General features: G+C 58.4%; 1 protein-coding gene across 40 annotated transcripts in view; it reads left to right on the top strand.

The window, feature by feature from the left end:
- FBRSL1 (fibrosin like 1) overlaps positions 1–22,520 on the top strand; it is an 84,113-nt gene that overhangs the window by 49,642 nt on the left and 11,951 nt on the right. For all 40 annotated transcript variants that reach the window (XM_069558586.1, XM_069558588.1, XM_069558587.1 and 37 more), the window contains 2 exons: positions 1,788–1,817; positions 20,109–20,154. In XM_069558586.1, the coding sequence (XP_069414687.1) occupies positions 1,788–1,817; positions 20,109–20,154 (76 nt within the window). The remainder of the gene's footprint in view (positions 1–1,787; positions 1,818–20,108; positions 20,155–22,520) is intronic.

Genomic DNA, 22,520 nt, shown 5'->3' with positions numbered 1-22,520 from the left:
GCTCGCTGGCAGGCACCCTCACCCCCCTCAATGTCACATCATTTAGCTGTCACCAGGGGCCCCATCCGAAGGTGCAGGAGGGCTGTGAAACTGGGCCTGGGGCTGCTTCCCGGGGAGCCGAGGGACAGGTGTGCTGTGCCCTAGACCCAGCCTTCTGACGGCTTGGTGGGATCGCAGTTTCCACCTCAGGGGCTCTGTGCTGCTAATTAGGCATAAAGAAGCCTGACTGGGGGATCTCCGGCAGCTCCACTATTTCTGCAGGATCAGAGGCGGTTCGTGCCAGCCCTTCTCCAGGCCCCGCTCCCCACAATCCATGACCCCTTAGTCCCTCCACCCCTCTCTCCTAAAGTGCCAGTCACATGGTTGCACACTTAAGAGCACGGTCCGGGCTCTGCACGTGAAGCTCTGTGTGTTCAGGCTGCTCACCTTTCCAGCTTCACCCCCCACGTTCCCCTCCTCACCTTCCTGCTCTGCCTCCCAGGTGTCAGCCACCGCACTAGAGCTGGCCAGCCCCGAGGGGCAGGGGCCTCTTACCATGGTTGTCCAGCCAGGAAGCTGGACCCACAGCCCCTTCTGCCTTTTGTGAAGGGATCCCCCCCAACCCCCAGAGATCTCAGATCAGGCCCTGCAGGGTGCATGTCAGAGGGACAGAGGGTCCATGCAGCTGCTCTCAGCTTCAGGAAGATTCCCCCAAATACCAATCCCTGTTGCCACAGGTTCCGGGTTGGGGTCCACACCGTCCCCAGGGTCACTTTCCCACCGCCGTGAAGCCCAAGGCAGGCTGGCACAACTCTATGAACTCTCACTGTACCACTCTAGCCCTTAGCCTAGGGCATAGAGGGCGTGTGCCCCACTGCTGAGTGGGTCTGGGGTGAGCTCCCCTCAAGAAGCAGCATGTGTCTGGGGAACACCCCCACATGTCTGTCTGCCAGGGTCCCATGAGCCTCCTGTGAGTTCCAGGGAAATTTATTTTCAGCGGTATAATTCGCTTGACATAAACACGTCACAATTACAGCTGCTGGGAAGAGCTTCTTTTTCCTTTATATTCTTTCAGGGGGGAAATTGCTGTGATTTCTAGAGCAGCCTTTCTTTTTAGAGCTCTATGCTTACTGGGAACTGAAAACAAAGATGTATTTACACGATTGTCACAATCTCCTTAACCAGCTGCTCTCACATGTGTAGCAGTTTCTACTGGGGCGTCTGCAGGGGCTGGGCAGTGGGAGTAGGCGTCCCCGGTGCCCCCGCCCTGCCCCTGCCCTCCTGTTGCTCCGAGGCTGGGCTTTCACGTCTCCCTCCCCTGAGCCCTGGTCCATGGGCCTCATAGCCACTCAGGAGCCCCTCTCATCTCACCACCCCCCGCCCCAGGGAGCTCAGCACCTGGGAGAGGACCAGAGGGGAGTGGGGTTTACTCGATGTGTTTCCTGGGGTTACCTGTTGGCTCTGGGCCCGCTTGGGCCTGGGACGGTGGCTGGTCTGTGTCTCCCCGGTCACGTGTTCTCCTTTGTCTCACTTCTGCCTCGCCTACACCCGTGCCCTTCCCCCGCACCAGGGTCTCAATGGAGCTCTGATCCAGAACTTGCCAGGGGCCCCCAGATCCCTCCCAGCTTCTGGTACGTGGGTCCCTGGCTGGGGCCACTCCCACCCCAGACCCGAGGCCCCGAGTCAGGGTGGGGGTCTGCCAAAGCCACCGCCTCTGGCCCTCCCTGCCCCCAGCCTCACCTCACCCAGTAGCAACTAGCCTGCCTACGGGACACTGACTCCCCTCTCTCTCTCTCTCCCCTCTGCAGTGTGACAGCGAGAGCGACGGGGATGACAAGGTAAGCCGCAACCCCCTACACACACTTCACCTGCCCCTCCTGCTGACCTGGCTTCCTGGCAGGCTGGGTCCCAGAGACCAGGCAGAAAAGTTGTGGTTCTCCTGTGGGGCATGCGGGGGCTGGGGGTGGCCTCCCGGGTGTGGAGGTGCCAGCCTGGCCTGGCTGAGGAGGCCAAGGACGTCATGCTGGGGTGCTGCTGAGGCTCCCTGGGACTGCAGGACCGTACCCCAGCTCCTGGCCTGTCTGCAGCTGTCAGTCCAGGGTTCCCTGGGATGGGAGCACCGTGGGCAAAGCAGGGGCCACGCTCTGTTGGGCCAAGTGCAGCCCCCAGTGTTTCCAGGCTGGGGGTTGTAAACATCACCCCCAAACAGACACTTCTGCTAATAGCAGCAGCGCCTGGTCCCTCGCAGTCCCCCCAGCCCCTGATTTTCAGGAACAGTGAAGTTTCCACTGTCTCGGGGTCTGTGCAGTGGGGAGTTAGCATAGGGCAGCGAGGGGCCCTCCCACGGTGCCACCGTCCTTCTGCACTCCTTTCCACAGCGCCTCCCTGGGCCCATGAGATTCGGGAGTCCTCGGTCCTGGTTATCCGCTGGGCCCTGTGTGTTCTGGGGGGCGGAGGAAGAGCTCTTAGCTCAGCAGCTGTTTGCAGAACACCTACTGTGTGCTGAGCTCTGTGGGCAGGGATACAGTTGGGGGCACCACTTGGGACTGGCTCTCAACTTGGAAAAACAGCAATGGGCATGAGACTCAATGGGTGCACACACCTGGCACTCACTCAAAGCACCATGGGGCAGGACCTGCCACTACCCGATGCAGATGTGGCAGCTAAGGCACAGAGAGGGTAAGGAACCTGCCCAAGGCCACACAGCTGGAACCCAGGGAGTCTGGCTGCACCATCTTTGGTGGACAAGTGAACAGCCCACCTGAAGAATCTTAGGTGGTGAGACTGGCAGGAGGTGGCCACACCGATGCGATGGAGCCCCTGGCCCTCGGGGTGGGGCCCAGGGGCCGGCACTGAGCACCATGGGGGACGTGTGTCCAGGCAATGAGGGCAGTGTGCGTAAGGGCACTTGGTGAGAGGCGGACGGGAGGGCTGCTGAGTGCTGTTTGCTGAAGGTTTTGTGAACTGGAGCGTGGTTCCATTAGGAGGTCTGTGCGGTGTGTGGCCATCAGTTGCCACCTCCCTGGTGTGGCCTGGCCTGCCTGGACTGGAGCTGTGGATGGACAGACGGCCAGTCTCTCTCCTGCAGGCTTCACGCTTTAGCATAGCTCAGCCTGTAAGCAGGTGAGCAAGTGTGGAAAGGATTCAGAGGCTGCCTGGCAGGGTGAGCAGAGTCAGGGCAGGCCTGTAGCGCACACCTGGGTCCAGATGACAAGCCTCATGGCAGGCGTACTGGTCTGGGCCGGGCGAGTAGGGCAGGGGTGGAGAGGTGGAGGTAGCAATGGGAGTCACATGGTGGATAGAGGAGGGGCAGGTGTGGGCACGGGGGAAGTCAGGGATGTGCTGTCCAAAGTGAGTTGGCCCAGATGCCCTGTGGGGTCACTGTGGTCTAGACCATCCTAGGAAGGTGGCGAGAGGGCAGAGCAGCTGGGAAGTGTCTCTGGTCGTGGATGCCCTCCCCTCAGCTGTCCTGTGAGCGGACAGGGCATGGTGGGCGCTGGCGAGGTGAACCCCGGGCCAGGTGCCGCGTTGCCACAGGCGCTATCACTCCTGATGCCTTTAATGAATTAGATTATAGCACCTGGGAGAGGGCTGTGTTGGCTTGTTGCCCTCAGCACCTCCTTTCATTTAAAACCAACTTGCAGGAAAAGTGCTCTGAAGCCAAGGGCCCTCTGAGGGAGGGTGTGGGAAGGGGGTTTTGGAGACCCTGAGGCTCCTGACTGCACCTTCCAGAGCCGCCTGGTCAGCGCTGGCCCTAGCAAGGTTCCCCCTCCACCCTTTGGTCCACCGTCCTGCAGGAGGCAGGACCCTGGGAGTGGAGACCAGGGGCTGGAAGGGCAGAGCCAGGGCCCAGCCGCACATGGCCGCCACGAGCACCCACACCGAGAACTGCACAGGGCCATCGGCTCCAAGCATCAAGGCCGGCGGGCTGTGACCGAGGGCGCTCAGAGGGCCGTGGCTTTGGCTTCCTCTACACTCACACCCACCCTCGAGCTGGCCCAGAAGCTCACTCTGGCCAAGTCGGGGTGGTCTGGAACCCGTGGTTCTTCCTGGCGATTCACTGTGCAGCCTGAGGGAAGAACTCCACTCTGGGAGAAGTCCAGGGTACGAGTCCCAGAGCCCTCTGTTGGCAGGAACTGGCTGGGTTCTGTGTTGGGCCTCAGGGGGTCCTGAGGAGGAAGGGCTGAGTCCAGCCTTCCTCAGGCTGACTGGGCCGGCAGTGGCAGGCCCTGCATGCGCTGCACGGGTGATGCGGGGACACACCCAGTCCCGCGTGCGACAGCCCCTGGCTCTGTTGCAGGGCTGGCCAAGGTCAGAGGAGGGAGAGGGAAACGCCCACTCTCTGCACCCCCGTCCCCCCACCGGCTCCATGACTGATGGGGGCTACAGTGAGCGAGTTAGCACAGAGTGAGTAAGCCTGTCTGCTGCTGTTCGTAAGGAGACGCGTCCTCAGAAGTGGACAGAGCCAAGTCATGCTTTAGAAAGCCCCTTGGCTGGTAAGCCAGAGAAAGGTACAGGTTTCCTCCCAGGTCACCCAAGTTTGCCTTCTCCGTGAGCGTGTGGGTCTCCTGTGACACTCGAGTGTGTCCCTGGGCAGCTTGAGTTGGAGGCCAGAGGCCAGGGCTGAGATTCCATGCAGCTGACAGCAGTGCCACTCAGCCTAGGCTGGAGGGGTCCTGGACGGAGCCCCATGAGCTGCCTGATGGAGGGGAGGTCATGGGGCTTTGCAGAGTGATCACCTAGGACAAGGGCTCACTTTAGGGCCCAGGATATTCACCAACCAGTATGGCTGAACCTTGGTATTTCTGCCCGTGGGACGGGGATGTGCATGGTCAGGACTGACTGGGCCCTGGATCAGTTGGGAAATTCATTTACTTCTGTAATGGAAACTGGACTTAACAGGGGCTTAGTAGTTTCTTTTTCTCACCTAAAGGCCTGGATGTCGGCCTTCTAGGTTGGCATGGCCCGTCTGCGGTCATCAGGTTCCTCTTTCTACTTGGCATTCTTGGCAAGTGGCTTCTTCCTCATGAAAGTGTTAGTCAATCAGTCATGTCCAACTCTTTGCGACCCCATGGACTGTAGCCCACCGGACTCCTCTGTCCATGGAATTCTCCAGGCAACAGCACTGGAATGGGTTGCCATTCCACTCTCCAGAGGATCTTCCCAACCCAGGGATCATCGAACCCAGGTCTCCTGCATTTGCAGGCAGATTCTTTACCATCTGAGCCACTAGGGAAGCCCTTCCTCATAGTCACCACTTAATCCCCGGGGGCAGTTCTAACACCAGCCATTTCATCTGCATTCCCTCTTCTCACAGCATTGATCTCACAGAGTGACTGATCACCTCCACGGTGAGACAGGGATGATGTTGGTGCAAAGTATCCAGTGGAGCCAAAGCAGAAGGAAGGAGGGGATGAGCTCAGAGGGGTCACGATGTAAAAAGTAATCATGGCAAGAAGTTCAGCTTTTGTTCCAAGCCCTATGGGGAACCACCATCCTGAGAGGTCCCTGCCACACAGCCTTACCCTGGCAGTGCTCCCTGGGGACATTAATTATGCACCAAGGGTATCAAGTGTGGTTCAGACTTCTTGGTTTCCTCCGTGGCAGGGACACCCGGTTACTCAAGGCTGTTTGGTTCTGAGTCGAGGTGGTGTATGGAGAGTTTGGATAACCAGAGAGATCTGAGTGCCTTCTGTCGTTTGCCCGAGCTGGGTTTCTGGACGATGAGTAACTTCCTCTGGAACCATCAAAAAGCAGGCACAGGTCAGAGGGCCCTGGCAGACACTCACCTGGGACCTCAACCAAAGTGACCATCTGCCTCCCCACCTCAGTTTGGCTGGCCTGTGGCAGGGCCCCCTCCTTAGAGCAGAGAGAAGGCCTCTGCCCCCGGCAGCGCTCCGACTGCTTTCCTCCAGGAGCAGAGCCAGTAGGAGCTGGACGGGAGGAAGGCCACGTGTCTCCATAGCATGTCCAGGATGGCCTAAGTCCTGCCTTTAGCAGTCTGCAAGAGCATGAGCGGGACAGAGGACAGCGTCCACTTACAGCAGTGCCCTGGCCCCGCCCGGAGCCTGGCAGCCAACAGGCCAGGGGCAGCTCCCTGCGCACCCACGGCGGTGCCTCCCAGGACAAATTGGAACAAGCTTGACCTGTCACCTTCCTTGGTGCAGAGCAGATTTGAAGCAGCTGGTTGGAAGCCACCTGGGCTGCTCTCAGAGGAGGGGTCAGTGAAGGAGGAGCAAGCTGGGCGTGCAGGTGGGGCAGGAGAGTGAGAGGCTGCAGCCGATGGAGTCTGTCCATGCTGACTCACCCACGTGCTGGGTGCTGACAACGCCATGGCAGGCAGGGAGGGCGGGACGGTAGGAAGGTCCAGGGCCCATCTCTCCTGGCCAGTTTGCTCCAGTATCTGAGGCCAGATGGACCTGTCCCTCCCACCTTGCCCCCCACCCCGGGCTCCTGCCAGCCCACCTGCCCCTCCTCATCAGCCTTGGGCTCTGCCTCTGGCTCCAGGTGCAAACACAATAAGGACATTGTGCCTCCCAGATACAGACAATCAGAGACCAGCCCAGCCCCTGAGGCTGACACCCAGACAGACAGATGGAAAACCTCTCCACCGCCTTTCCTTCTGAGGGACCAGGCCCTGCCCTGGGGGCAGCCCATGCCCCAGGCTTCAGGCCCCCCTCACCGCCCCAAAACATGTGGCTCCCCCTGCACATAATCCCCCACATGCTTTGCCATGCTGCCCCCAAGTCCTGCTCTGGGCACCCGACTGCTGGCGGGGAAGGTGGCTGTACTGCCAGGAGGCTTTGGAGCCTGGCGGCCAGATGGCTGTGGTTGGAGTCTAACTGCTTTTTTATTGGAAAAATATGGGGTGAAAAATTGTGTGGGGCTCATTAGGCAACCCGCTGGCCTGGCCAGCTGCCGTCTGCCTGAGCGGCTCAGTGAGGTGGCTGGCCGGCCAGCACCTAGCGCTCTCTGGAGGGCTGTCTGTCTGTCTGGCCTGTCTGCCAGGCTCAGCGCCCCCATCCCCGACTCTACCAGGACATGCTCCCTGTGCTGGGCTGCAGAAACAGGACCTGGGAGGGGGCAATCAGGCAGCTGGCTGGAGGGCCTGGGGCCCTCTTGAGGCCCAGACTCCCACAGCCAGCCCTCCACCCCCTGAGCCTCGGCTCTTTGCTAAATGTTGTCAACTAGGCGTCATGGTGGTTCCTGCAGCCTGGGGTTGGAGGCAGGGATTCCAGGGGTTGGTGCTGGCTGCTGAGGTGGTCTGGCCAGCGTCTCAGCCCCAGCCCCACTCTCACCCCCACTTCAACTCCCACCCCTTCTCCCACCCCAGCACATCCTCTTCCAAAGCCCCAGGTCAGCCTTGCTGCCTCTAAGCCCTGAGTCCGCAGTGAGCACAGACCCCAGTCCAGGCTCAGCCTTCTCTGAACCCCCATGTTTTCATCTCTGAAATGAGGCTTAGCAGGTCTACCCCTTAGGTCCCCTGTGACGACAAGGAAAGGGCACACAGACATGACACACAGCAGCTCAGACAGCGCCTGGCTTGCGTCCCTGCTGCCATCACAGGGCACCGCCCCTCTGGCCCTGCCACCACTACCATGGCCATCCCCGGCTGACACCCTCTGAGAAATGCTCAACACCCAGTTCCCGCAGGATGCCCTTGCTTGCCCTCGGATCACCCCTGCTCACAGAGGTTTTCCTCCGTATGCCCGGCCCAGCCCCAGTCTTGAGAACACCTGCTGGAGTCCGTAGGAGGCTCACCCACCCTCTCTCCTAGCCGCTGCCCCCCTCCCAGGCCAGATGCTGTGAGGACAGAAGCGCCCGGAGCTAGTGCTCCTCGGGTGCCCCCGCCTCAGCTGGAGCAGGGCGACGTCACAGGGGTGTCCTCACGAGGGTTGGGAGGGGCTGTGCACCGGGACCTAGGGCTGCTCTGCCCAGAGAGTCTTCCCACGGGTCTGCCCAAGGAAGAGCCTTTGGCAGTTTGCTCTCTGAGGGTCTTCGGCTGGAACTGGGGGCAGTGCATAGATCCCAGCAAGGACTGTGATCTGGTGACTAAAACATAGCCCATACCTCCTGGGCCCTGCCCACATTGGTTAATTCTGCCCCAGCTAACCCTCTGAAGTGACGTCTGTCCTACAGCCCAACCCACAGCGAGGAGCCTGAGGGACCGAGTGAGGATCTGCTGGGACTGGAGTCCCCAGGGAGAGTCAGGCACTGTCAGGCTACTGCAAGGCTCCTAGCAGGCGATGGCGAGGCCTGGGCTAGAGGTGCAAGGGTGGGGGTGGTCCTTGTGTCCTACAGCTGCCGCAGCAAAGCACCAGTGACCTAAAGCAGCTCAAGTTTATAGTTCAGGAGGTCAGAAGTTCAAAATGGGTCTCCTTAGGCTAAAATCCAGAGACCCGGGGCCCTTCAGATCGCCACATCTGCCCTGCTAGCCTCAGAGGAGGCCTCCCTGGGCTGGGGGCACCCCGGGCCTGGTGCAGACGTGCAAGGTGGGTGGTCTCTCTACCTTGAGGCAGGTGGGGAGACTGGTGGGAACCATGGGATTCATCAGGACATACAGAAGGCCAAGCACACAAAACAAATGGATGCTTTCAGACACAGTCAGAACTTGAGAACAAATAGGGTGGATGGGGCAGGGGTTAGAGGTAGACCGAGACAGCCCATCCCATCCCCCTAAACTTGAGGCCTCTCCCTTCACACCCTGACCCTGCCACAGAGAAGAGGTGGATTAGCGTCCACAAGAGGGCTCCGCCCTGTGAGTCCCGTTCCCTACCCCCATCCCACCTCCACCCCTCAGTAGGACCAGAGGCATCGCCCTGCTCGATGCCTCCCACCCCACTAAGGGACCTGCAGACCAGACCCTAGTCCCCAAAAGAAAGGGCTTTGCAGTTATTCTGGCTGAAAAGAGCCAAGCCTGCCTCCTGCCTCCACCACTTCCTCCTGATACACAGAGCTCATGGCTCCTGCTTCAGACACTGGCTGAGAATGCACTGCCCTCAGGGATGGGCTGGTCAGGGTGCCCACCGCACGCTCACTGGACTCAAGCACTGCACACTGGGTGGCTCAATCCACGGCAAGTTACACTCTCAGGGTTCCAGTTACGGAGACTGGGGCCTAGAATCAAGGTGTGGGCAGGGCTGTACTCCCTCCGGAGGAGCCTTCCTGCCTCTGGTGGCCTCAGGCTTCCCGAGCTGGTGGAATGGCTCCCATCTCCGCATCTGCGGTCACGCAGGCCCTCACACCCCCATGACTGTGTCTCCTCTGTGCAGAAAAAGGCAGACATAGGACTTGGGCGCCCAGTCTAGGATGCTTACCTGGAGGTCCTGGATCCCACCTGCCAAGACCCTCATTCCAAATATGGCCCCATTCTGAGGTCCTGGGTGTGCGTGTCTCTGGGGGCCATACTCAGCCCAAGGCAGGGTGCCCTGTCCTCCTGCCCGCAGCCACCTCGTGGACAGCACGAACTGCAGAGGACTGTTGTGGCCACAGTGCCGAGGATGGCAGAGGGGCCGCTGCCTTAAAAGCTCCACTGTGCATCCCCTCAACTGTAGTCCCAAGCCCATCACCAAGCTCCCTCCTCCAGCGCTTTCCGAAGGGTCTTCTTGATTGCATGAAATCTCACATCTCTGGCACAATTTGCATTTACCCCCTTGTAGCTGTTCTGCACTGGATTTCTTTTTTCTGGTCAGTGAGGAGGGCAAGCCAGCACTGAGTGGGATCTTAGTGACCTTCTGTTGTTCAGTCACTATGTTGTGTCTGACTCTTCGGACGCCATGGACTACAGCCATGTCCTCCACCATCTCCTGGAATTTGCTCAAGTTCATGTCCATTGTCTCAGTGATGCTCTCTAACCATCTCATCCTCTGCCGCCCCCTTCTCCTTTTGAAACCTTCAGTCTTTCTCAGCATCAGGGAAGTATTGAAGCTTCAGCATCAGTCCTTCCAATGAATATTCAGGGTTGATTTCCTTTAGGATTGACTGGCTTGATCTCCTTGATGTCCAAGGGACTCTCAAGAGTCTTTTCCAGCATCACAGTTCAAAAGCATCAATTCTTCGGCACTCAGCCTTCTTTATGGTCCAACTCTCACATCCATACATTACTGGAAAAAACCATAGCTTTGGCTATACACACCTTTGTTGGCAAAGTGAGGTCTCTGCTTGTTCATACATTTTATAGGTCTGTCGTAGCTTTCCTTCCATGCAGCAAGCTTCTTTTAACTTCATGGCTAGAGTCATGGTCTGCAGTGATTTGGGGGCCCAAGAAAATAAAGTCTGTCACTGCTTTCACTTTTCCCCCTTTTGTTTGCTATGACGTGATGGAACTGGACACCATGATCTTAGTTTTTTGAATGTTGAGTTTCAAGCCAGCTTTTTCACTCTCCTCTCTTAGCTTCACCAAGAGGCTGTTTAGTTCCTCTTCATTTTCTGCCATTAGAGTGGAATCATCTGCATATCTGTTGTTGTTTTCTCCCAGCAATCTTGACTCCAGCTTGTGATTCATCCAACTCACATTTCCCATGATGTACTCTGTATGGAGGTTAAATAAGCCAGGTGACTATATACAACCTTGACGTATTCCTTTTCCAGTTTTGAGCAAGTCAGTTGTTCATGTCTGGTTTTAACTGTTAAGTCTTCACCCACATACAGATTTCTCAGGAGGCAGGTCAGGTGGTCTGGTAGTCCCATCTCTCAAGAATTTTCCACAGTTTGTTGTGATTCACACAGTGAAAGGCTTTAGCATAGTCAGTGAAGCAGAAGTAGATGTTTTTCTGGAACTTCTCTGCTTTTTCGATGATCCAGAAAATGCTGGCAATTTGATCTCTGGTTCCTCTTAGTGAACATTTGTAGATCTTTCTGGCCTTTGCCTCTTTCCCAACCCTGGATGACCGACAGGCCCAGCTAGTATGGACCCTCAGCACTCTGCCCCGCCCTCCATGCCCTCCCCTCAGCTGAGCCTGCCAGCCTGGCTGAGAGGATCCAGGTTCCAGTCCACACCCATGAACTCCCTCTATGTGAGGCCACGCAGCTCCTTGGCAAGAACTAACTAAGGCAGGGGAGCTGGGCCCAGGAAGCCTATCCCCCTCCCCCCAACCCCCAAGCCACACTGGCCTCCTCACATACACAGCGCCCCGTCTTGGCAGGTGTTCCTGTCACATGGCCCATGGGCCTTCATCTGTAGCGCCTGTATCCACATGCCCCACTGAGAGAGAGCCACGAGGGAGTGGGCAGGCTGGCACCATCTTGGCCTAGCAGAGGGGAGCCGAGCGACTAAGTGGCAGTGGGGTGGGTACTCCTAGTGCCTCCCAGTTGTGGGTGGAGCACCGTGCATGGACCCCGTGACAAAGCCTCCGCATGCTCTGCGCAAGGACACCAGACACAGAACGTTGGTTGCTGACCTCCGAACCCTGGGTAACCGTGCTGCTGACCACAGGCCGCAAGTGGATTACATCTGTCTGGCCTGAAGGTCTGAGAGACATCCCTGTGCTCTCCAACGGCTGCTTTCATTCTTCCTGCTAATCTAGTCCCACTCCATTTCTTTCTAGATTTCTAACCCCATTAGGTCTTCTCAGATCATACCACTCTCCTTTCTAAAGGGACTTAAAGATGGTCCTGCCTAAAGTCTGGTTTTCCTCCCAAACCAGAGGATGGGGCCAGGATTGCAGCCTTTCCAAGGACTCAGTGCTCACTTTGGACTTAAGAATGACGTTCGACGTGAAGCCGTATCATTACGGGAAGATGGGGTCTCCGCCAAGGTTTGAGGCAGCGGTAGGAGAGGCCCCAAGACAGGAACCAAGGGGGGACATTGAGACCTTGGTCAGACTCAGGAGCTTGTTCTACCAGGTTGATGAGGCTGGGCTAGGGCTGGCGAGTCTCCTAGCTGCTCCCACTGGTTCCTGGCACTGGCCCAGCCCTCAGTTCCCACCCGCTCTCCCCACCTCCACCCTGGCTCCTAGAACCTGTTACAGCCAGGGGTGGGGTCTCCAGGTAGCTGAAGAGGCTGGGTGCAGCCTGGCTGCTCATCTGTAGGACACATGGCAACGGAATGCCTTTGGGGGCCCAGAGGATTCAGCTGCTTAGTTGGGGATGGTGCCTGACCTGGTGCACCAAGGTCACCACCTCGGAGCTCTAAGCTCCGTCACCAGCTACTGGCTGACATCTCCCATGGAACAGTCCCTGTCCCCACGTCTGGAGGGGTCCCGCCCCTTTTCATCCCCACACCTGCTTGTCACGGCAGCTCCTAGCCCAGCTCCTTGCACCCCACCCAGCCCTGTGATGGCTCCTACAGCAGGGCCTTCTTAATGACCTCATCATGTCTGTATTCCTCAGACTCCACACACACCTCTTCCTGTCACTCAGCACAAGTGCCGGAGCTCTGTCATGGCCTTGAGGCCCTGCACCCCCACGCCACCTCTATGGAAGGCCCTGCCAGGTTGTTCCTGCCTCAGGGACTTTTACACTGGCTGTGGCCGCCCCAGAGGACTCTTCTACAGACCTCCCCTCAGCTTGGCCCTTCTCCTCTTTCAGGTGTCAGCTCAAATGCCCCTCATGGGAAGTCCCCCCCAGGTGCCATTCAGAGCATGTCACCCTTTACTGCCTGCCCACCCCATCTGACTCATTGCCTGTTTCCCGGCGTATTGCCCATCGCTCCCACTAGGCTGAGGCTGACTCAGGCCTGCTGATGGCGCCTCTGGGCAGCTCTGGAGGCCCAAGGGCTTGTTCTCCTGCATACCATCCCCTCATCGGGGTCCTCGATATGAGGATAGCTACTGTGACAGATTATCGCAAACTTGGTGGCTGAATACTACACTGTTAACCTCTCAGTCTGTGGGAGTCAAGTGGACTGGGGTGGTCCCTCTGCAGCTCCAGGAGAATCCATCTGTGGTGTTTCGGAGCTTGGAGAGGGGCCCACACTCCTGGCCCCTTCTTTCATCTTCACAGCCAGAAGGCCAGCGTCTTCCTACCTCCCCCTCCCACTAGTAAGGACCCTGTGATTAATGTTGGACCATAACGAGGACTGTGTGCTGAAAAATTGATGCTTTTGAACTGTGGTGCTGGAGAAGACTCTTGAGAGTCCCTTGGACTACAAGGAGATCAAACCAGTCCATCCTAAAGTAGATCAACCCTGAATATTCATTGGAAAGACTGATGCTGAAGCTGAAACTCCAATTCTTTGGCCACCTGATGTGAAGAGCTGACTCGTTGGAAAAGACCCTGATGTTGGGAAAGATTGAGGGCAGGAGAAGGGGGCGACAGAGAATGAGATGGTTGCATGTCCACTGACTCAATGGACATGAGTGAGCAAACTCCGAGAGATAGTGAAGGACAGGGAAGCCTGGCCATGGGGTCACAAAGAGTCAGACACGACTTAGTGACTGAACAAAAACAATATGGGGTCATCTCCCCATCTCACAGTTAATGGATGACCAGCCTTAATTCCACTTTGCTGTGTAAGGTTCACAGATTTACAGGCTTAAGGCCCTTTTGCCGCTGACCCCAGAGAGGTACATAGGGACACACCACTGCATGAATATCTTCCCCTTTGCTACCAGAGGCCTTGGAGCTGGGCCGAGTACTAGAGCCCAGCTGGGTCATGGTGCGGTGGGCATTGGAGCACACAGGCCGGCAGACCTCCCAGCCCCCAGCCTGAGAGTCTGGATTTTCCCACCAGAATCCCAAGTCCTAGGTCCAGCCTCTGTTGCCTTCCTGGAGGCAGAGCATGTTTTGGCTAAGCTCACAGACCCCACGGTCAGACTGCCAGGGTTCAGATCCGAATTTTGCCACATACCAGCTCTGTGGCCTCCAGCAAGTCACCTCACTTCTGTTTCCTCATCAACATAATGGGAATGACTATAGTCTGTCCTCAAAGATAAGCATGAGGGCCCAGTGATTTCATGGTTGGAAGCCATTCAGCACAGTGCTGCCTGACACATAGCAAGGGCCACATATATGCTATTTTTATGGCAAGAAACTGAGTTTGGAGGTATGGTGTTTTAGGGGGCAGGGTAAGGGGTAAATTGGTACATGTAAATAGTAAGTAATTCTACAGAGCAAAAGGACTTAAAAGCTCCACCTAGAGGCTGGCACCCAGAGAAGGCAATGGCACCCCACTCCAGTACTCTTGCCTGGAAAATCCCATGGACGGAGGAGCCTGGTAGGCTCCAGTCCATGGGGTCACTAAGAGTCAGGCATGACTGAGCGACTTCACTTTCACTTTTCACTTTCATGCTTTGGAGAAGGAAATGGCAGCCCACTCCTGTGTTCTTGCCTGGCAAATCCCAGGGATGGGGGAGCCTAGTGGGCTGCTGTCTATGGGGTCGCACAGAGTCAGACACGACTGAAGTGACTTAGCAGCAGTAGCAGCAGCAGAGGCTGGCACCACTAGCCATTTGTTCTGTAAGGTTGGAGATTTCTTGCAGGCTGTGCAAGTGCATGTGTTTGCCAGTGTTTTGCCACCTTTTGAAAAGGGGGGCGCTGGCCCAGCCTGCACAGCTTCTGGAACTGGTTCCCATGGTCCCAACTGAATGGCTGCGCTCTTCCCTCCTGAAAGGACCCACCTCTGATCGTTCAGGGGCAGGTAGGTATATGCAGGCCCTGATCCTGGGCTGTAAGCTGTGGGTCCCTGGATGCCTCACCAGAACTGACACCCTAGTGCCCCCAGTCCCAAGGCAGCTTAGAGGTGGGGCTCCCAAACTCTTTCCACAGCCATTCCATCCCATTACTCTCCATGGATTTCTTTCCTTTAATAGCAAGTTTCTTGATTGGGAGTTGTGCTGCTGGCGTCCGGGTGTTGCATCTGTGTGCTGTGGAGTGGAAGGTGCTGCCCCATACACCTGGATCCATCTGGGGCATTGGTTGCTTAAGTCGTGTCTGATTCTTGTGACACGATGGACTGTTGCCCACCAGGCTGCTTTGTCCATGGGATTTCCCAGGGAAGAATACTGGCATAGATTGCTATTTCCTTCCCCAGGGGATCTTCCCGACCTCGGGATGGACCTGTGAATCTCCTGTGTCTCCTGCATTGGCAGGTGGATTCTTTACCACTGACCCACCAGGGAATGGCAACCCACTCCAGTATTCTTGCCTGGAAAATTCCATGGACAGAGGGGCCTGGCGGGCTACATATAGTCCATGGGGTCGCAAACAGTTTGACAGGATTGAGTGACTAACACACGTGTACTCGACTTTCTAAAGGGGCAGTTGTTCCCCCTGGATCTCAATTCTTTTGGTCCACGGAGTGGCTTGGTGGCCCCGGGGTAGTAGTTAGGGTTGGCATATTCCGTGCATTTTGCAATTACAATAACTACTGGGACCTCTTCTCCCACTTTGCATCCCCATTTCGCCGATGGTGAAACCGAGGGCAGAGCTTACGTCAGACAGATGTGGGGGCTCTGTTCTTCCTTCAAATCTCAGCTGCTTGACCTCGCGGCTCGAGTTTTCTCCTCTGTAAACCGGGCGTAGGAACCGTCCATATTCGTTGCCGTGAGCATCGGAGTTGTCAGCCCTTACATAGTACGGTATAGCTGGCACCGCGCCCTGACCTGGTGGAGGGGATGGCACGGCGATTGCTTGAACCCAAACCTGCTGCCCGGCGCGGGCAGATCCACGCCTCGGGGCTGGATTAGTCGGGCCTGCCCGCGCCCCGCCCCCGCCCCGCCCCGCCGCGCTCCCTGGCCGCCGCCTGCGCGCCCGCCAGCAGTGCGCCCGCGGTCGCTGCCGCCGTCTCCGGTCCCCGTGCCGTGCCCGACGGCGCCCGGGACTCCAGTGCGCACTGCGAGCATCCCGGAGCGCGCCAAGTCGGCGTGGGGGTCATGCGTGGCCCGTGCGCCCCCGGCCTGGGTTCCAGCTAGGCAGGGCGCGACGGGAGAGGGGCCACCTCGACGGTCCAAGGCTGGCAGGGGCCCGCGCTCGGCCGCGGCCGTCCATGCCGCCCAGCTTCGTCTCTGGCTCTGGTCCGAGGACTAGCGGCGATCGTCAGCAGAGCGCGCGGGACCCAGGGCGCGCGCGCGGTGAGTGAGAGATGGTGACTCCGGGGAGGCACTCGGGACTTTGGAGGCCGGGATTGAGAGAGCCGCCGCCCCCTCTAGAGCACCGAGAGAGGCCCCCGGCGCTAAACTCATTCGACTCACGGGAGCCGGGCGCGCGGAGAGCCCCAAGGACCTCCGCCTGCGCCCCTGGGGCGCACGTGGTGGCAGACCCGTAGAGGGTCCCGGGCCTCGGCCAGGGCGCAGGGGGGCTCGGGGCGTAGGCTGGGCAGGGCGTTGGGCCGGTGGCGGGGGGGGGGCGGGGGGCTCGCGCCTTTGTCTACGCCCCGGCGCGGGCTCGGCCACCCGGGTTCCCAGCGCCCGTCGCGCTCACCTGCCAGGAGTTGGAGCTCTTTGTCTGGGGCGGGGCGCGACCGGAGGAGGTTGTGCCGCGTGTCTGGGCCGAGGCTGCCCCGCAGGTCGGATCCTCGCAGACAAAGCGCGCCTTGACCTCCGCCCGCAGCTGGGATTGCCTACCTCTGGGGAGTTAGTCCTGGCCCTGACGCTCTTGGTACCGAGCTTGTCCCCTCCCCTTATAGGACCTCTAACCTGTACTCTGGCCGAGGTGACCCTTTCCTTCCACCCCTACACGGGCTCAGTGCCAGGGCGGGAGGATACCCGCGCTGCCTGGGTCATGTCCCTGTAGCTAATCCTCGGGAAGTTATTAGCACGGGTGTAGTGGTTGCGCTGGGACTGCTAGCCTGCCTTGGGTCAGCTGGCCGGCTCCAGACCCCTTGTCCTGGAAGGAAAGTCACCGAAGGACCTCGACCTGGGACATGTCCCAGCAGTGGCTGGCTTTGTACCTGTGCTGGCAAGGGGGCTGTAGCCTGGGCCACGGCCCCAGATATCCTGGGGCCTGAGGATTCCTGTGTTTGTTGAGAGCCTTCTCCAATGGGCGTGGTTGTGCCTAGCCAGGTGTCCAGGCCCTTGTCCATGATCCCTCAACTTCCCTGACCAAACTTTAACTTGAGCAGTGTGGTGTGGGGAGCAGATAGGGAGGGGAGAATGGCCAGCCCACTGCCTCCTGCTTTTGCCTGGGCACCATCCCAGGGGTCTCCAGGGCTAGGGAAGACCCTCCCCCATTGCTGCTGCTCGCCCCCTCCTCCACTCCCCCCTCTTTGCTCCCTTGACTTTCCCAGGGTCTGGGGCGCCACCTCCTGGCTCTGGAAGCTGGTGCTCCAGCCTGGGGCCTTGAAGTGAACCGGAACTGGCCTGGCTGGGCCTCCTTCTGGGCTGGGCAAGGGCGCCTGCAGCCTTAACTGAACTTGCTGCTCACCCCTTCACCCCTAGTCTGGGACCTAGGACAGTCGTGCCCCACAGAAACAAACTCGTTTTCTCAGAGTGATGCCTCTGCTGTTTCCTTCCCATACTATCAGCCTTGGTGGGATGGAGATGCCCTGCTATATTGGAGGAGGGGGTTCCAGGGAGGATTGGCACAGAGGGTGCTGCTGAGGCACCACCTGCTAGGAGGTAGCCCCCCCTTCCCCATCCTGGTGGCCCAGCGACCACATCCCTGGAAGGTAATGGTAGCTTTGAGACTCAGCCCTTTCGCTCATTTGTTTCACCTGCTGAGGGCATGTGATCAGGCACCGCAGGAGGTGCTGGGGACCCCTGTGGGCTCCTTGCACGGGGCCAGGCTCAGGGGGGCTGTCAGGGCCGCAGGTAGCAAAGACCTTCAGGAGGGTGTCCTCGGCAGAGCCCAACGGCGGCCCCTGCTCCTGTTCCTCTCATCTGGGGGGTGCCGAGTGCCCTCTCATGCCCTCCTGCTGGTGCAGGGCAGCAAGCATAGAGGATTTAAACCTGCACCAGCAAGGGAGGCACCCTCAGACTGAGGGGGTCTGGGACGGCCCGGAGGACTCGACCGAAGTCCCTGGGTCAGGGCTCAGGCAGGCCAGCTGGTAACAACCTTTGGGGGCCGGGGGAGAAATGCATAGTGTAGTTTGAGGCTGTAGGAAGGCGTTGGACTGTTTTAAGTCCCGGGGTGACTTGTTCTGCTTTGGTTTTGGAAGATAGTCTCGGCTGCTCTGTGGAGAACTAATTGGTGAGACTGTTAATGAGACCAGCTATTAATAATAATTACAGCAGCTGTATGGCTTCAAGTGCGGGTGACACCAGGACCCCCTCCTGGGGTCATGGTGAGGGTCCAGTCCTCTGAGGCTGAGGCTCTGGGAGGTCTTTGGGCCGGCCCTGGGAGTCCAGGAGGGTACGTGGCTTGTGGGCCTTCATAGGAGGATACAGGGCTCCAGGGACACCTGACATCACGCCTGGACACGCGCTCATATCTCCCAGCAGAGCTGGGGCCACGCCTGGTGCCGAGCGAATGGGCATGAGGTGTCTGCATCCAGGCCCTGAGGGGTGGGTGGGTACCACTGCTGACCCCGCCATCCTGCCCCTCAGACCCCCTGCTCAGGTGGACTGCTCACCCCTGTGGGGTCTCCTCAAGTGAGGCACCAATCCAGGCGTTCTGACAGCTGCTGTTCACCACGCGGGGTGCCTTGGGAACCCATGGGAAGAAGTCACAGCCACAGCCTCCCTGCTGCCCCCGAGCTCCAGTGGGGGAGGAGCACCCTCGCAACCACCCTCCACACCGGGGCCTCCCAGGTCTAGTGCCAGTCCAGCCTGAGGCTCAGTGAGCCTGTTTTTGGGCTGTTTGTCACTTGTTTTCTTTGGGATGTGGGGTTTCTGGGCAGGGTTAGGAAGGTGACCCCACCCTAGCACGAAGTGCAAAGGGGCACAGCATTCACGTGAAGGTGTCACGGTTCACTCTGCACATTTCCATCAGCAGGTCTGGTGTGACCCTGGCCCAGGGAGCTTCTCCGAGCAGCTCCCACCCTTTCCCTGCAGACCTGGGCTCCAGCCCGCGTGGGGCCTCACTCTGCCTGAACTCTTGTATCTGTTTACCTGTCATGTCTGTTCTTGCTTTCAATTCTTTGGACAGATGCCCACAAGTGGGATTGCCGTATCACATGGTAGTGCTGTGGTTAGTTTTCTGAGGAGCCTCCATACCGCTTGCCACAGCGGCAGCACCGTTTCCCATTCCCACCAGCAATGCCCAAGGCCACCAGTTTCTCCACACCCTCACCAAGCCCAGGCGTTTTCTGTCTTTTCTGATGGTGGCCATTTTGGGGCACGGGGGGCCTCATGCGCCTCGGTACTCAGTCACCCCACCCCCAGGAGCAACCACTGGCTGCTTTCTCCCCAGGGAAGTCCAGGCTGGGGAGATGCGAGGACGGGTGAAAGCGGAAGAGCATGTGGGTTCTTTTTGGGGTGCAGAAAGTCTTCTAAAACAGGTTGTGGTGATGGTTGCTCACAGCTCTGTACTTTCAGTGGGTATGTTGTATGGTGTGTGAATCATATCCCAGTAAAACTGTTTTAAAACACCACCAACTAGAGAGACAAGATCTGCTAAGAACAGCCTTACGGGCCTCTGCCTGTAAACCAGTGTGAGGGCCACGTCCTCATCCTGACTGTCCTCACCAAGGTGCTGTGCACACACGGGCCTCTCCCCAGGAAGGGAGAGGCTGAGCTGGGTCAGGGGGCCCACCAGAAACTGCCACATTCCTTCCTGAAGCATGTTGGCCCCCACTCAGAGGGGCCCACTCCACCCTGACACTCAGTGCATTATGGTGGCTGTGGTCCCCAGGCCTGTGACTCAGGCTGTCTGAGGCCTGACAGGTGGTGGCCTGCAGCCTAGGGGCGGGGGGCATCCCCACTCTGTTCCCCCCACCCTGCTGCCTCCAGTGCCAGGCCCAGGGGTGCCTCCAGGTTCCTGATGCTGGCTCTGCAGGGAGGCACCCAGGTTCCCCAATCCTGGCTCCCTACCCAGCAGGGCCACTGAGCCCCTACATCCCTGCTGAGGGCGGATCCTTGGGTCCCTGATCACAGGCCGAATGACCTGTGTCCAAGTCTGCCGGACCTGGGTGTGGTCACGCTCCTACGTGGGGCCAATGGGCACAGAAAGACGTGTTCTGCCAGGCTGGGTAGCCCTCACATGCACTGAGCCTGCCCAGACCTGTTCCCTGGGTGCCAGGGGCAGGAGGTAAGGGCCAGGTTCATCCCAGCCTTGAAGGTCCCTTTGACCTGACCCGCCTCTCTTTTTTCCAGGCATCTGTGGGCTCCGAGAAGCTCTTTGCCCCAGCAGCCGATAAAGGTAAGTGTGTCTCTGGACTCCATGCCTCTAGAAAAGCACAGGACACACTCCTGAAATGAACTGGAGGCCCCATGTTAGCTCTGTCTTGAATTTCAGGTGCAAAGCTTGAGGCTAGAGTTAGGTGTTCCCATTACTGAGGGATACAAACCACAGCCACAAGGAAACGGGGAGCTGGGAGGAGGACCGGTGTCTCACCCAGAGCCACATAGATCTGGAGCGGTGGTTCCCAAAGTGGGTGGGGGGGTGTCCCTGTACCCCTTGGGGACCATTAGGAATGTACTTTCCCAGGCCCTTCCCAGGTTCATGGAGTACATGCTATAGGGATGGACAGCAGCTCCTGGCTTGTGAAGCGTCCCTGCCACAGTGTGGACTGGCCCCCATGGCTGCCACCACACGTGTGGCTGTTTGTCTTAACATGAGACAGACTAGACTCACTCCTCAGCCACACCTGGGCCTTAGCCAGTTAACGCCGAGTGGGACGGCACAGGTGCCTGGCACCCCATCATCAGAGAAAGCTCTTCTGGCTGGCACCACCCCATCGAGGCCAGGATAGCCCTTTGTAGCCCAGCCTCTTGGTTGTGGCTGTGGCCCAGAGTGGGTGTCACTGGACCCAGCACAGAGAAGGAGTCTTTTTGCTTGGGAGGCTCCCTTAGGACATGACTACACAGAACAGGCCTTGGGGTACCCAGTGCACCGCAGATCCTGCTGGCCTGGTAGCTGGGCATGGCCTGTACGTGCCTTTAGCTCAGGAAGCCCTTTCCTCAAGTCAGGCATTGCAGCAGAGCCGACGCCTGCTGAAGAGTCCGGGTAAGGAGGCCCACCAGAGGCTCCTTGGAGCCAGGCATGCTCAGCTGACATTTCAGACAGAATTAGTGTAGGGTGTTACCAGTTGGAACAAATGATCACAAACCGCGTGGCTTTAAACAACAGGCTCATAGTTCTGGAGACTAGAAGTTTGGAGTCAGGTGTGTGCAGGGTTGTGCTCCCTCCAGAGGCTCCAGGGGAGGAGTCCCTACTGCCTCTTCCAGCTCCTGATACTGCCTGCAAATGTGGGCATCCCCAGGCTTCTGGCTGCATCCGTGCCATCTCTGCCTCTGTCTTTATGTGGCCCCTTTCTCTTCTTGTCTCTTCTAAGGACACCGTCACTAGATATAGGCACCCTCAATCCCCGATTCCCAGTTGATGTCACCTGGAGATTCTTAGCGTGATTATGGCTACCAAGACCCTTTTTCCAAAGAAGGTCACAGTCCCAGGTTCTGGAGGTTATGATTCAGCAGAATTCAGGGAATCGGGCAAGGCTTTGAGGTGTCCAGAGAGGTGCAGAGTTGGAGGGGGGTGATCAGTGGCAGCGCTCATGGTTTTGTCAGTGGCAGGAGGCTCTAGAGATTCCAGGACTCTCCAGAAGGGCTGGGGTCATGTCCAGGTCTGCATGGCCCGTGCCTGCCTCTTTCCGTTCTGATGGCTGCTGTCACTTTGCAAGAGCCTTGCGTGTGGAGAAGTGAGTGAGACAGGAGGGGAGAGAGGGCCAGCCTCCCCGGGCAGCTGTGAGCACGTGGGCTGACAGCTTCCTGTCCTCCTTGCAGGAGTGGTGGCAGTGGCCTCCTCCTCAGGTCTGTTCCTAAGCAAACAGGCCCAGGGCAGGGAGGTGTTGCCCTAGCAGAGGAGACATCTCTCTGCCAGCCTGGGTTATGGGTTACACTGTCCTGCAGCCACAGGGGAGGCTATGGCCAGCGTGTCACTCTGCATGGCTGCCACCTGCATGGGCCCCTGGGCCTGGAGAAGGAAGTGGAGTCAACCAACAGGCCAGATGAAGCAACCACATTCAGTAACCTGAATTTCCACTCCTCCTGGAAAACTGGGATGTCATCCCCTGAAGGCAGAGCTGCTCCGATGGGTGGTGGTGCCTCCCCTGGCCTGAACACATGCTTTCCACCTGGCCCCTTGGCATGTGACCTGAGGCTTCACTCGGAGCAGCTTCAAAAGGAGGGTTTGGAATGAGCAAGTGGACTTGCTGATGGCCCAAAGGCAGGCCTGGAGCTCGGGAGCAGAGGCTCTGGGTGGTGGTGAGTTGAGGCAGCCACTTTCTCCCGACAGACTAGGCAAGGTTGGTCATCCAGAAAGTCTCCCCTAGGGTGAGGACCCAAAAAAGAGCTTAGGCCCTGGGTCAGTCGGGTGGGTCAAGAATGAGCAGCCACTCACTCAAGTGACTCTACTGTGGTGGGAGATAGGGCGGCAGAGCTTGGAGCCCAGTGCCCAGATGGAGCTGGCGCTCTCACACATTTGAGTCTCCCTCCATAAAATGGGGTCGTAAGAGCCCCTGCACTGAGATGGCCATGAGCAGGAGGTGCAGGGCACACCTTGGTTGG

The sequence above is a fragment of the Ovis canadensis genome, chromosome 17 (genome assembly GCF_042477335.2).
Source record: "Ovis canadensis isolate MfBH-ARS-UI-01 breed Bighorn chromosome 17, ARS-UI_OviCan_v2, whole genome shotgun sequence".
Classification (NCBI taxonomy): Eukaryota; Metazoa; Chordata; class Mammalia; order Artiodactyla; family Bovidae; genus Ovis; species Ovis canadensis.
This window is presented reverse-complemented; position numbering and strand designations above follow the sequence as displayed.